Source organism: Trypanosoma cruzi, genomic scaffold, assembly GCF_000209065.1.
Source record: "Trypanosoma cruzi strain CL Brener 1047053517087 genomic scaffold, whole genome shotgun sequence".
NCBI lineage: Eukaryota > Euglenozoa > Kinetoplastea > Trypanosomatida > Trypanosomatidae > Trypanosoma > Trypanosoma cruzi.
Genome location: NW_001849447.1, coordinates 388883 through 402684, shown reverse-complemented (window position 1 = coordinate 402684; position 13802 = coordinate 388883). Strand labels below are relative to the sequence as shown.

The 13802-nt window shown below is 46.0% G+C and overlaps 6 protein-coding genes across 6 annotated transcripts, besides 11 other annotated features; all 6 read right to left on the bottom strand.

The window, feature by feature from the left end:
* Positions 1 to 11997: a sequence feature (heterozygous, non-Esmeraldo-like haplotype).
* Positions 80 to 113: a microsatellite.
* Positions 162 to 2630, bottom strand: Tc00.1047053511279.60 (hypothetical protein, conserved; the record flags this gene model as incomplete). The annotated part of the gene is made up of 1 exon (XM_802596.1): positions 162 to 2630. One exon carries the CDS (start codon positions 2628 to 2630, stop codon positions 162 to 164), a length of 2469 nt encoding a protein of 822 aa, XP_807689.1.
* Positions 2864 to 2913: a sequence feature (T-rich).
* Tc00.1047053511279.50 (hypothetical protein, conserved) lies at positions 2957 to 4309 on the bottom strand (the record flags this gene model as incomplete). Its single annotated transcript, XM_802595.1, has 1 exon — positions 2957 to 4309. The coding sequence occupies one exon, from the start codon at positions 4307 to 4309 to the stop codon at positions 2957 to 2959; it is 1353 nt and encodes a 450-aa protein (XP_807688.1).
* Positions 4521 to 4576: a microsatellite.
* Positions 4588 to 5018: a mobile genetic element.
* Positions 5130 to 5282: a sequence feature (T-rich).
* Positions 5285 to 9670, bottom strand: Tc00.1047053511279.40 (hypothetical protein, conserved; the record flags this gene model as incomplete). Its single annotated transcript, XM_802594.1, has 1 exon — positions 5285 to 9670. One exon carries the CDS (start codon positions 9668 to 9670, stop codon positions 5285 to 5287), a length of 4386 nt encoding a protein of 1461 aa, XP_807687.1.
* Positions 9734 to 9766: a microsatellite.
* Positions 10081 to 10557, bottom strand: Tc00.1047053511279.30 (hypothetical protein, conserved; the record flags this gene model as incomplete). Its single annotated transcript, XM_802593.1, has 1 exon — positions 10081 to 10557. One exon carries the CDS (start codon positions 10555 to 10557, stop codon positions 10081 to 10083), a length of 477 nt encoding a protein of 158 aa, XP_807686.1.
* Positions 10489 to 10522: a microsatellite.
* Tc00.1047053511279.20 (hypothetical protein, conserved) lies at positions 10710 to 12839 on the bottom strand (the record flags this gene model as incomplete). Its single annotated transcript, XM_802592.1, has 1 exon — positions 10710 to 12839. One exon carries the CDS (start codon positions 12837 to 12839, stop codon positions 10710 to 10712), a length of 2130 nt encoding a protein of 709 aa, XP_807685.1.
* Positions 11998 to 12832: a sequence feature (areas merged during assembly that could not be assigned to a particular haplotype. This can correspond to areas where the two haplotypes were merged or to regions with more than two copies in the genome that were merged during assembly.).
* Positions 12739 to 12895: a sequence feature (T-rich).
* Positions 12833 to 13802: part of a sequence feature (heterozygous, non-Esmeraldo-like haplotype) that runs on past the window's edge.
* On the bottom strand, positions 12963 to 13802 carry Tc00.1047053511279.10 (hypothetical protein, conserved; the record flags this gene model as incomplete). The annotated part of the gene is made up of 1 exon (XM_802591.1): positions 12963 to 13802. The coding sequence occupies one exon, from the start codon at positions 13800 to 13802 to the stop codon at positions 12963 to 12965; it is 840 nt and encodes a 279-aa protein (XP_807684.1).

The following is a 13802-nucleotide window of genomic DNA, read 5'->3' as shown; positions in this document are numbered from 1 at the left end:
CCCCCTCTCACCCCAGCTACTCACATACACGAACAGAGAAAGGAGAAAAGGGAGAAAAATTCCCCTTCTCTGCAAGAGGAAAAGAAAAGAAAAAAAAAAAAAAAACAAAAAAACCATTCTTATCCTCTTCGGGGTGTCAAGACACATTTATGTACTTATTTTCATCTTTCCAAAATAATCGTCCAATCGTCACGGATCAGCACATCCGGCTTGCGCAGCACCAATGTCGCGCCCTGGATTTCATAGTCCACCTCTCGACCGACACCAATCTCTGCCCCCGCCTCTTGAAGAATCACACGCTTAAGCCGTCCACTGTAACCGAAAATAACGATACGTTCCACAGTGTTGCGTACACCAGGAAGAGAAGAAGTATGTGACATCGTTTCAGGGTGAGCCGTGCAGCTCAGTCGGTTTTCTGTAAAGGAAAACTGCCGACGAGCGTACGCTCCCAATTCATAATTAAAAGACTCACCGTCATCCACAAAAAGTTCCCCGTCGCTATTGCCATGTTCATTCAAAGCAACATAGAGGGTAAAAGGATCATGCCGGGCACTGAACGTGTTGCGCCGCATACGCAACTTTGCAGGAACGATATGACCACCGCGAATAAACAATGGTATCGAGTCCATATCCACATTCATGTGAAAAACACCAGGATGCACCACCTCACCTGTGGCGTACGAGTACCAGATACTACCGGAAGGAACTGTCACATTCTTTTCCGTCGCTCCTTGATGCAGCACTGGGGAAGCCAGCAGCGAGGGACCAAACATAAAGGTGTACTGTTCATCATATAACTTTTCATCATGAGGAAACTCGTAAAAAAGAGGACGCAAAATAGTAGAACCGGTCTTGTGACTAACAAAAAACTGTGTGTACAGGTACGGCAAAAGGGAATAACGAAGCGCCAACGCAGTACGAATTCGGTCGGTTGCAATGTCACCAAACATCCATGGTTCACGACGTTTAGTTTCCAAATGAGCATGTGCCCGCATGAATGGATAAAATACGCCGGCCTGAAACCATCGAACGAAAAGTTCCTCATCGGGCTCAAAGAAAAAACCCCCAATGTCAGCACCGCAAAAAACATAGTTTGACACAGAAAGGGATAACATCTCTGGAATGGAGTTTTGAAGATGGTCCCATTTTGCCATATTATCGCCAGTCCACATCGCTGCGTAACGTTGGGCTCCAGAGAAGAAACTTCGTGTAAGAATAAAAGGTCGTTTAACATGATCCAGGCCCTTGCTTGACTCAATATGCCCTTGATACACACTCATCAGACTATACAGGGAATACATGTTATGCAGGTATTTGTTGTCCAACAAGTCGCCGGTATCACTGGTGTGTTTGGCATCGCGGTGAATTGTCTTGTCCTTTAATTCAAATACGGATGGCTCATTCATATCTACCCATGAGTGCACATCGTGCGTTCCACCCTCGTAGCGGTCGTGGTGAAAAAATGTTGCATACCAATCTCTTGTTCGTTTGTTGTAAAAATCAATCCACGAACTCGCTCCGGGCCAACACTTTCCCTCATAAGCATCCGTTCCTTCGGCATTCTTCACATAGTGATTGCCTTTCAATGCCTCCTCATGCACAAAGTAGCCACTTTCTCGCTTCACGTGGGGATCCTTGATAGTCACAAGCTTCCGCCCTTTTGACGCCAGTGCGTTAACAAGCAACTTTGGCTCGGGGAAGTTATGCTTGTCCCATGTGAAATACTTCTTACCATCGGTGTGCTCAATGTCAAGCCATAGACAATCATAAGGGAGATTATGTCGATCAAACCCTTGGTCAACATTCAGACAATCATTTGTGCTTCGATAGTTCCACCGGCATTGATGATACCCAAGACTAAAGTAGGGTGGCAGCATGGTGTTCCCTGTGATGGAAGCGTGTTGTTTCTGCACCATCGAGGGGGTTGGTCCGGGAAAGAAGAACACATCCACCAGCCCGCACTCCACAGTCCACTGGCATCCAATCAATTCCCCTTCCTGCACCTCCACCCGCATCCCTGCGCTGTTAAGAAAAAGTACACCCGTAGAAATTTTCGATGAATGAGCCAGAAGAAAAGGAATAGTTCCATACAGCGCCTGTGGGTCGTTAATGGCGTATTGAAAGGCATCGTTGTTGTACATGGCATATGTTGCATTCCCGTGTAATGACAAATCCGTTGCGTGTTCGGGAATGCCGTAGAGACGCCGAGCGGAGGGGAATTTGAACGCCACAGAAGGTTCTTCAAACAAACTCAAAGGCATTTCCATGGAACTCAACACCGACCCATGGCACTCATAACTTGCATGGAAAACCTCCTCGGTGACACTTGTTTTCATGACACATTGCCCGCTGTTAATGGTGCAGCTAACTCCCTCGCAAGTTGAACCGATATTTCCTGCCTCTGGTTCCCGCACCACCACATCTTTAACCTCGTAAAACGACTTCGTCAATGGCTTCAGTGAAAGACGCAAAACCCCACTTCCATAATCCGAAACATCAAGAAAGACGTCTGACCCCAACTTCACAACCTCCACAGCACGCACGCGTACTGCTGTCCCTGAGAGGAGAGTCGGAAGCAGAAGCAGCGGCAGAATCAGCTTTCGCAGCAAATACTGAAAGCTGAGGAGCATGAACAGTGCCGCCGCCAAAGTATTTTTTTTTCCTTCTTCTTCTTCCAGCGTAATCCTGTGCTTAAAAAAATCTATAAACAAAAATTTAGTAACTTATTTGTATCTGCTAGATGTGTCTTCAATGAAAAATAAAAATATAAAAAAGCCCTAACTTCGCAAAGTGTCGGCAAGTCCAAAGGCAAAGAGTTCAAAAGAATTAAAGAAGAAAGATAAAAGGGTAAAAAAGACGCAGCAAATAAATAGAACAACAATAACAACAACAAAAAGGAGAGACAAAAACAAATTGGTGCACTCATGTCAACAAGACTTATACAAGGAGGAGGCTTTCAAGACTGCAGTATTTCCTTCTTCAGACTGTCACTATCCACGTAACGGAGACTGCAGTTCATCGCAAATTTCGCATCCCTTCGTCCCTGAGACAGCACATCCTCACGTCTATGATCCACGCCCTCTACAGACTCACCCACGAGCAGCGAGTCGGCATCGGCGCGAAGCCCTCCATTCAACTGAGTGATAAAAAACTGCCAAAGTCCTGAATATGGAAGAAGAAAAGGCTTCCCGTCACTTCTGTAGGCAGCGCTGATGTACGACATTGTTGATAGCACAACCGTCACGTCGCACGTAAAATACTTTTGACAGAGTTCCGCAATAGGGTTTAGTTTCGCCTCAAGCGCAATTTCATTTCCATGATGAAGTGAAGGGTAGTGATCCAACAGAACAATACGGTAGCCCTTTTCTGCAAGTTTGTGGGCTGCAGAAGGCAAATTTGGATCTATCAGTGACCACATCGGATGTCCTTCTTGCAGGCATGCATGGATGGGCTCCCGTCGGATAAGCACATTGTCAATCATAAAGACAGCAACGAGACGTGCGGCATCGGTGTAGGTGGTTTTGGCGGTCTCAACCGTTTCTCCCCGTCTAAAAACGCGGTAAATGACTCGCCAGTCCGGAATGAACCACGGAATTCCGTTGACATGAATATATTTTTTCGACTTTCCATGCATTACAAAGTGAAGCGGCGCCGCATCACGCACCCGAAGGAGATTGGCCATTGTCTCCTTCATAATAACCCCCCCATTGGCCAAACGACCGTCGCGGGATCCCTCGAGAGTCTTTTGAAGGTATTCTTCAAACAGTCCATCGATTTTTGCCGTTTTTTTCCGCCCTTCTAAAGCAGCTTCTATGCCTCCTGCCACGGTGACTGCATCGGCCCCACTCCCTGTGCTCTTCCGCGGTTGCTTTTGCACAACCTGTGTTTCTCCATCTAGCGCCAATGAAGAGCCCTCAACAAAGGCCTGCTCCCTCGTGATAGGGCGGTGAAGAATAGAAAGCCCCTTTACCATGCGCTTCTTTGAAATGCTTTTGGCTGCCCGGACAAAGAGGGTGCAGCCGTCCGGTATGGCGCTGGGTGGAATGGACAAATTGCGCTCATCCAAAAAAAGAAGCGGGATGCGAGCCAAGATGTCACCTCGCCGTGTTACGAGCTTCCCACTGGAGTGGTCCAGGAGCACAATGGCTGTTGCAGGGGAAATAAAAACCGGCGTGTCCATCCTTCCGCGTGCAGAACAAAACGACTGGAGAGGGATCCACACATCGTTCAAATCCACCTTTTGTTCAGAGCACAACCCCGCGAGCGTATCGGAGCCACTGCTTTTCAGTATTCGGTATGCATCTGCCATCCATTAAACTGCAGAATAGTAAAGGAAGGAAACGATAAAAAAAAAAAAGAGAGAGAATTTGACCGGCAACATCCCTCGTCAAAAAAAAGACAAAAAAAGGTGGGAGATGGAAAAAAATGCCCTAGAAGGGATTAGTGCAGCAGGAAGAATCAGTTTCATAGATATATACGCATACCCATGTATGTATTTACCGCAGAAGCAAGAAAACTCAAAGCAAAAAAACAACAACAAACAAACAAACAAAAAAAAAACGCAAGCAAAAAACAATGAAAATTAAGAATGATTTTCCAGGCAGCTGGCCGGATCCTGAAAACCCATGGACCCAAACAAGTTAAGAAAAAGGGGTTCGTTAGTTAATTGCTTCAATGTTTTATTCTCATTCAATATATAGAATTCTGTGGACCACCAGCATGGTCCTTTGTCCTCAGTTAGGATTTGAAGTATTTATTACTTACGAAGTGGCAGACCTTGGGGTCCTCCAACCACAAGACCCCGCCGCGTGGTGGGAATCAAGGGGGTTAGGGTGGGGTGGCAAAATAAAAACAAACATTATCTGGCTCCTATCAGCTCCCTGCCCCTACAAAGTCGCGTTCTTCCCAAAAGATTCATACGGTTGGAAGTATCATAAAGAATGCATTCATTTATCAGGGCGCACATACATTAGGTAGGTTGGCCAGCTCTCCCACGATCATTCTCTTCACAAGCTCCTAGAAAAAAGGGCATAGAATTAGCAAGCAAAAACATCCCAGCCAACTTGCAGCAGGAAGAATCAGTTTCATAGATATATACGCATACCCATGTATGTATTTACCGCAGAAGCAAGAAAACTCAAAGCAAAAAAACAACAACAAACAAACAAAAAAAACGCAAGCAAAAAACAGTAAAAAAAAAAACAATAAAAATTTAAAAGAAAAAAAGATATATCAGCAAAAAAAAAAGAATTCTAAAATATAAGACAAAATAATTTTAAAAAAATCAGTCTATTACAATCCAGCCCATGAGAGCATCTGCGTCCGACGATTGTGACTGTTTACTCTCCCCAGCGTCTTTCTCCGAAGACCACGAGATAGAGACGAGTGTGAATGATACGTCTTCCAACTCAGTGGTCATCACGGAGGCGCTGCCAGTTCCGTCCGCTGATGGGTCGACCTCACACTGGCATGCGACCCCAATACCACCGCCAGCAGAAGAGCCAAGAAGCTGCACATCACATCGACCCGTGTCAGAAATAAGTGAAAAGACATCCAGTACGGCGCCATTCACCGAATTCAAAGAAGATGAAGATGATGATAAGCATCGCCGTACCACCGTCAGGACGCAGTTATTTGGAGGAATCTCACGTGGTGGATAGCGGATCCATTCAATACCCATATTTTCCATTGGAAGAGCCCCTGCACCGCCAAGACCCGCATAAATTAAAGGCAAATCACCGCAGTTGGCCAGTACAATAGGCTGAGGAATGGCCGCTCCCCCTCGGCTACCCTTTAATTTGTGGGCAAAACTGTCGTTGAAATCCTTCATTGCAAGTCGCATTTCCTTCAATGGCACCGGAATGGCGGATTTCGGCTCCACTGCCGTTTGGTAAATACTATCAAAGAGTTCTGCCGTAAACTTCTTGCGCTGCGTCAAGTTGGACGACTGGGTCAAAAGAGCCAAAATGTCGATTCTGCACCCACTGCGCTTGTCGTCATGGTCCTCATATTTGGTAGTGACATGGAACACGGCTTCTCTACTACCATCGTCAAAGACATCATCCAGGTCCACAGTAAAAGAAGGCGTGAACGGGCCTTCATGGCGCGCCCGCTCGGAGCTCTCACACTTTATTTGAATTCGTTTAGGGTCTTCTGATTCATTGCGGCAAAATTCTTCCAGTCGTCGCTGACGCTCAGATTCGGTCTCCAAAGTTTCTTGCGTCCGCCTCAATATACGCACATCAGCAGCGACAACAAGTCCTCCTTTCCTAGACGACTGCAAAAGGAAGAATACACTTAGTAGAAGATCTGCGGATGCCGAGTCCAGTGACACAACATATGACACCATCCCCGTTACGGATCCACCGCCGGTGCTTTCCCCGTCAACAACCAAACCACAGACGGCGGAGCGCGAAAAAGGAATTACATCGGGCGGCTCAAAATCAAAATACCCGCCGTTAACCACATGGACCAGAGAGTGTAACTCCGTGTTGAAGCCTTTTATATCAGATGCAAGGCGGTTTGTGATCGCCAACGTCGCACATTGTGAATCTCCCAAAAACGATTCCATAGAAGACATCATCCCCTTAGAGACCAACGAAATATCATCAGAGCCAACGACGGCACCTGGACTCCCTGACGATTTTTCATACATTTGCCGCCTTGGACGCCCGGGAATAGCGTCGATAATTTCCTTCAGTTTTTCCGCGTAGTCAAAATGGTTATCAACAAGATAACTCACGTCAAGGTTCTCCACTCCAGGAACATTAATGTGGCCAATTCCAGCCATTGGCCTCAGTGTCGCCTTGTTTGCTTTGTACATGAGCCAAAGAAACCAGTCACCGCGAGAGTAAATATTAACAAGACGACCAGCCACTACACTTCGCAGTTTGCCCCATACAGTGCGGGATGAACTGACAATTGACCCCATTAAATAAACATTTTCAATGACACCAAAAGCCTCCACACGATGCAGTTCATTTAGGCATTCCACAATAACACGTGACCCAAAGCTGAAACCAATAAGAGACACAGGACGACGACCTTTTTGTGGATCCAAAAGAGCATGTGCCAAATCCTTTCCTGTGTATTCGGCGCGGTTCAAAAGTTTGGCAAAAGAATTGTCAATCGCACCGGTGAACCATATTGCATACATGGGAAGTGAAAGGCTCCCTTTAACCGCATCGAGCGCCTGAATCCCAACAAAAACACCCCCTCGTAAAAGTTGGCTCCTTGCAACGCTCGTCGCCTTTTCGAATGCCTTCCCGCCAAGCTCTTTGGTAAGAGTCTTTGCCAATCCCGCATCGATGGTGCGACCGAATTTGGTTTGGTTCTTGTCTTCCCAATGTACCACATATCCCTCGGTCATACCAAACAGACAAGATCCGGAAAGATGATTTGCCCAGAGGGCCAATTGTTGATCCTGCTGAGGCCTTCGTTCGTCAAAGATTGAAACAAATCCTCCAACGGCAATTGTAAGAGAAGGGCACTTTTGTACTTCCATTTGCTCGACACGTTCAACAAAGTCTTCTATGCATAAATTCAACAAAAATTTCTTTGTATCGGCTGTCATATCTGCCCAAACAAACGATTCTGGCATGAGAATGGGTTTAAATTTCTTCTCAGAAGGACTTCTAAGATGCACGTGATGCTCCGCAAGTTCCCCCAACGATGGCGCAGCCACACAAAAGGCACTGATAGAATTCAACGCATTAACCTCAAATTGCAATTTCATATAACAACTTTCACAGATAATACGTGCATCGGCATTGGCACCGCTGTTAACGACTTCAATGATAATAAATGCCTCTGCCCCCTTCAAACTCAGTTCTGAGTTTGTAAAAACAGCAAATAATGCCTCTCGAGAGGAGATTATCGTCGGCAAATTAGAGGTTCGATGACTTTGGACACCGTTCATCACTTCACATGTCAACACATGAATGAGATGCTTCGAGTTATTCACAATAGAGACCCCAATTCGACGGCGTTCACGCACCAATTTCATAGTCTCCACTATGCGCTGTGTTAGCTCTTTCACTGGGATTACCGCGTTGGAATGATGTTGGGACAATGTGTTGCCTCCATCTGTCAAATTGGATAACATCACAAACGGCAACGGCGAGAAAAAACACCCTACAACCACGTTATGGGAAATAAACGTTTCGTCAGATTCAATTTTCATCTTACGAAGCTTTTTAAGCATTTTCTTCGGCTGAAATGCCTCATCGCATTTAGTAACAGAAACCGCAATCGACACATTTCCCATCAAAGAGAGTTCAGCCAAAACCCATAGCCGCAGTGTGGGAGAAGAAAGACTTGTTATGGGACGGACATTATAGCACACAACACACCCGGCACCCGTAGGTCGAGCAAAACGGTTCAGACAGAGAAATATACCACAATTTTCTTCCGGGATAAGTTTTGGTGGCACAATTCCCCACTTACCAACCGTCAGCTTCAGGGCTTTTAATTCCAGTCGGTATCCATTCAAAGAGCACTGTAATGCAAATGTAAGACAGCGCATTCGTTGTTTAAAATGATCCTTTGCCGCCACGTTGCACATGGTGACAGCTCTTGTGTGAGCTGGGACCACGATGCCTCCTTTGCCTGCCTCCTCCAGAATTTCCTGCAAATTCATATCCACTTCCTGTTCTCCTTCCTTCACGGCAAGCCTTTGGGCAGCATCTCTACACTGTGCAATCTGGCCCTTCGTAAGAACCGACAACAAGACATCATCGCCTTGCGCAAGCGCAGGAAGCTTTTCGATTTCTGTTATGGACCGAATCATAAAAACATCCGACTCCGCCGTGCGGCGGTATGCCTTGTATCCAGCAAGACTCGCCCCACCAATACCAAAGATAGCCGTAAGATTCGTCACGGTCAAGACTGGTGTTATAAGAGTAATAAGCGCAGCGGCTTCTGTTGCTACGCCAACCATTCCGGAAACAAAAGCCGCAACTGCCGTACCGCCCAGCATAGCCTCGCCAACTGACTCCAGAGTAAACAATGTTGCGGCGGTAGCACTGGCAAGGCTGCCCATCGCGGGGCCAATCAGCGGGGCGGCCAAACCTCCTGTAATAGCAAGCGCCGCACCACCAACTGCCGCAAAGGCTCCCACGGTAGCTGCTCGACTGATGCTTCTCTTTTTGCTTTTTTTGTGGGACCGCACCACATTTTGTTTTTTTTTAAGTGATTCATCACCACCATCATGAGATAACAGGAGAGCATCCATCAGTGCCCGTTCCCGTGCTTCAATAATATTGAAAGGAATCGCAAAAAGCCAACAGAGACGACGAACAGCAGCCCGCAGGTGTGCATCGTACGCGCCTGTACTCATCGCCAGGTTGAAAGGAAAGAGCACAATGACTGGATCAAGTTCGAGAGGGATGACATCCATCGCTGCCTCTATTTCTTTTCGCGTTATCTGGCGGTCCTGCAGATCCTCCAGGCGGTACGGTGGGGGTGCAAGAATACCGTCGAGAAGATTGAGAAGTTTTTGATCACCCACACATGCATACATCAGCCGACGTGCCGCAAAGCGACATTCGGGAGAAAGCCGCTCTTCCTCCGAAAACTTTTTGGTTGTGGAGCTCAAGACAGCCTGCAACTCATCCTCGTCACGAGCGGCCCTGTACGGTTCCCACGGAAACGTGAAGTCCTTAAATAACATATTTTTCTCCAGAAAAATTAATCCGGCGTTCTGAAACAACGCATAGACGTCCAAGCATCCCGCAAAAAAAAATAAAAAAATAAAAAAAAGGAAAAAGGCAAACGAAAACAAGTAAAGAAATCATCATAAGTTAAGTCAAAAAAAAAAAAAAACCCTCCCCGGGTGTCAGTTCAATCACGGCCCCAGTTGTCGGCTGCTCCAACGCACACTAAAATAAATAGAAGGCATAAAGACAGATACACACAAGAAAACAAAAAAACAAACAAAAAGGATCGGCCTGTTTCCCCATTTCTTCTGGGAGTTGACGGCCAAGCCGCCATCCTCCAATTTCTGCACTGTGCATTCCTCTTTTTTTTTTGTCCTTGGAAAAAAACTAATTGTGCTTCTGAGTTATTTTGCCCCGCCCTCCTTCATTTTTTGTTTTGCTTCCAAAGTTCTACAAAAGTTGTGTAGTTGAAGCAGCCCTCATTGATAAAGTCCCGCACCTCCTCCGCAATCTCGTCGCTGCGGTCCAAAATGAGACTTGTCGCGTCCTTCAGCGACTCAATAGATCCGCAATGCTCCAGCACGTAAGCGTCCAAGTCTGCTTCGGTTTGCAGCACCGCCTCCCTGTACAGCCGATGCCTTTCATGATCGCTCGCTACGGATGAAAAGGGCGGCAACTGTCTAAAAACGGCATCAGGGTCAAAGTGTGCCATGAAGTCCTCGATGACACCAACAAGATCGTCAAGCTGCGCGTCCTCAACGGTGCCACCGCTACCGCACACCATGAACTCGCCGTCCTCCGTGTCCATCTCCTTCTTCCCAGGAAAAGCACCAAAAAAAAAAAAAAAAAAAAAAAAAAAAAGAAAACAAGACCACCGAATAAAAATAAAACTACACCACATGGGCACAAATTCAATATAAACAAATACACATATAATGTAATGCTATAAATCCAGATGCATTCACTCACGCAAGAGACCCCAAATTATTCACGCAGTTTTTTGGGCCTTCGGCATCAAAAGGAATGCCTGCGTCCAATGTTAAAGGCGGAATGTCATAATAAAGAAAGTTCCTCACAATCTATGCATCGCTTTTCCTCCGCGCCCGAGTCATCAATGATGAGTCCCGTCACCGATCGCGGTCCATTTCCACTCCGTACACGCTGCTCCTCCTCGAGGAATTGTTTTATGGTAAACCGAAGGTATCGGCTTGTGCGTGAGATAACGGCTGTGTACTCCGGTACAAAACCACCTTCATGGAGAAAAATTTCTTCTCCAAAAGCCGAAAAACTTCGTTTTTCTGTTGAAAAGTTCCCACCACAGACAGAAACACGTACGCCACCGCTAAGTAACAGAGTAAACGCATCACTTCTCTCCCCGGCCTGGTACAACAGAGTACCCTCATGCTCACCCTCTTCTAACCGAACGACGCAGTCACCAATACGGTCAATAAAACACTTTACCTGCCGACGGGTCCACATCGCAAAGGCGGGATAAGAATTGATGATAAAATTGGCCAGAGTCCATTTCTGCTCTTCTGTCATCGCATCATTAGCCTCCCTGTCATTTACAGTGTACGAGTAAAAATTTGCACGCGGAGCACCCTCGCTCCGGGAGTAGCCCAAACCACTTTCCCATATCTCACCGCATCGATCCCTGACACTCAACCTTGTTTCTTGTGCGTTACTCCTCTCCTTTCCTTGCAATTCGCCTCCCCATTCCTCTCCTACTTCATCCTCTTCTACCTCCTCAGTCCGATCATACTCGTCATAGATGTCCGACTTAATAAAACGCTCAATGACATCTTCCAGCGTTACAATGCCAACAATGGAGAAGGCTGTGCCTCTCTCCAGAGCTAATTGGGGTGTGAGAACTGTAACCCGTGTATTTTTTAATTCCCGTGTCGTTCCCATCAACTTCTGCCGCTCCTTTTCTATTCCTTCTCTGTGGCTCACGGGGTTTGTTGTCATTTTTGAGTTCGCAGCAAGCGAGCCATTCAAAGTCTCAAACTTACAATCCCTTTCCACAAAAACAAGTTGTGATGTACTCGACAGGAATATCTTTAACAATTCATTCAATGACATCGTCTCAGGCACAATAAAAATATCATGTGGATTTGTATTCACTACATCCTGTACAGTGATACCGTTTTCCATCTGTTCGGATGTAATGTTAATGAGCGAACGAACAAAAAGAATTCCAGTAATGTATGTGTAAGTGTCATTAGAGTACACCGGCAATCGTGATCTACCGCAGGCCCACAGCTGTTCCACCAATTTGCGGGTGATCGCTATACTGCCTGGGAGCTTCACGGCTCTATCGAGTGGTTTTAAAATGGAAGTAAGATTTGCCTCATGCATTTCAAGGGCACCGATAATCATGCGCGTCTCATCATCCCCGAGCCCCGATTCATTTCCATACTTCTCATAGTGAATACGGATAAGTTTTTTCAATTCATTCCGATCGTACACAAGTCCCTCATCATGCGTCACTATGCATTCCAGAAACATGCCCAATGGTTTTGCTACGGGATAAAGAAGAAAAAGAGCAATGGATACAATAGTAGCACTTTTTGCCCCAATCCATAAAGCATACGGTCCCTTGTTACACACAGCCATTGGTATAATCTCTGAAAACACAAATACAACAGCCGTGGCCACAATAAAGTTAACAAATTCGGTCGATTGAATAATAGCAGTCACCATCTGTGAAATAATAACCATAGTTAGCATATTTCCAATAAGCAAGGTTGCCAATAGTTGATGCCCATAGCGTCGTATTGGAATAATTTTTCTCGCGTACGCACTATCTGGCTCCTTGCCTGCAGAAGAAATGATTTCAAGGGTAATAAAGTTCATCCCAAAGAGACCAATCGTAAGGCCGGCAAACATGGCAGCAAGCGCGACATTAATAAAAAATATGATAAGAAGCAACACTAAGGGCCATGATGCATAACCGTTTGGGTTCTTTTCGCTTCGCACGGTACCTTGGCTTCCTACCGCCGCCTCACCAGCAGCTAAGACGCATCGCCAAAAAAATGGAATGCACACGCCCAACTGTCCTCTGATCATTGAGGGGCCTAATAGAACAGACATATAAAGAAAAACATGCAAAGGTAGAAGCAAAAAACAAACAGCAAAAAAAAAAAAAAGGCAAGAACAACAACAATAAAAGAAAACTATCATCCACAATCAAACACAGAAACAAATAAACAAAACGACAACAGCAACAACAACAAAAATTCAGAGAGGCTATTTGTTGTTTTCTGTTTTATTCGAATTTTAAATAATAAACAAAATAAACACGACTCACTTCCCACTTTCATCAAAGGTACCATACAAACCACTTTCCTTTTGAGTTTTCAATAATCCTTCCCTGTCATCGCCCTTGGCCTGGCGCTTTTGAAAGACTTCCTCCCGCTGAGTTGATAATGCATGCGATGACGCATGTTGAGTCATACCCGTCGTTTTTTTGCCCATCATGACAATTTTATCGTACGTGTGTGTGTAGATTTCATTGTAGCGAAGGTAACGTGCATACACGTCTTTTGGGATAAGGTAAACTCGCGTTGGAGACAAAACAAAAGCGTCAAAATCGGGAACGTAGTTCTCCAAAGTTAATGCCTCTTCGGCAAACCATTGAAAGGAGCGTCGCCTAAGCGGAAACTTACTGGAGCCCACAAATGCCTGCACCGTGCCACCAAGCACAAGTGTGAAAACTGTAGTCTGCACACCATCACGGTATAGTACGAAACACTCGTCCGGCACCACGGATAAAAAAGTGGGGGAGAAAAATTCTTGTCCTTCTCCGCTTGTCGAAATGATTGGTACAGTTGGGACGGTGTCAAAGTTTTCAGATTTGGTCGGTGAATTTAACGGCGGATAACGCTGAGAACTGCTCCCCGTGTTTTCCACGGCCACTTCATCTCCAAAACCCACTTGGGGTGGAATGAGTTGCTGATCCCCACACTCGTCCAAAAGCATTTTGACGTACCCCGGGTGCCACAAGAAGAAGGCATTCACGGCTCGCGTTAAATAATAGGCGACAGACCATACCTGTGCCTCAGTAAGAGGGATATTTTCCGTGTTGTGAACATAATAGGAATAGAAATTTGCCCTAGGCACCTGTGCCGGCTCCGGAAAGGGCAT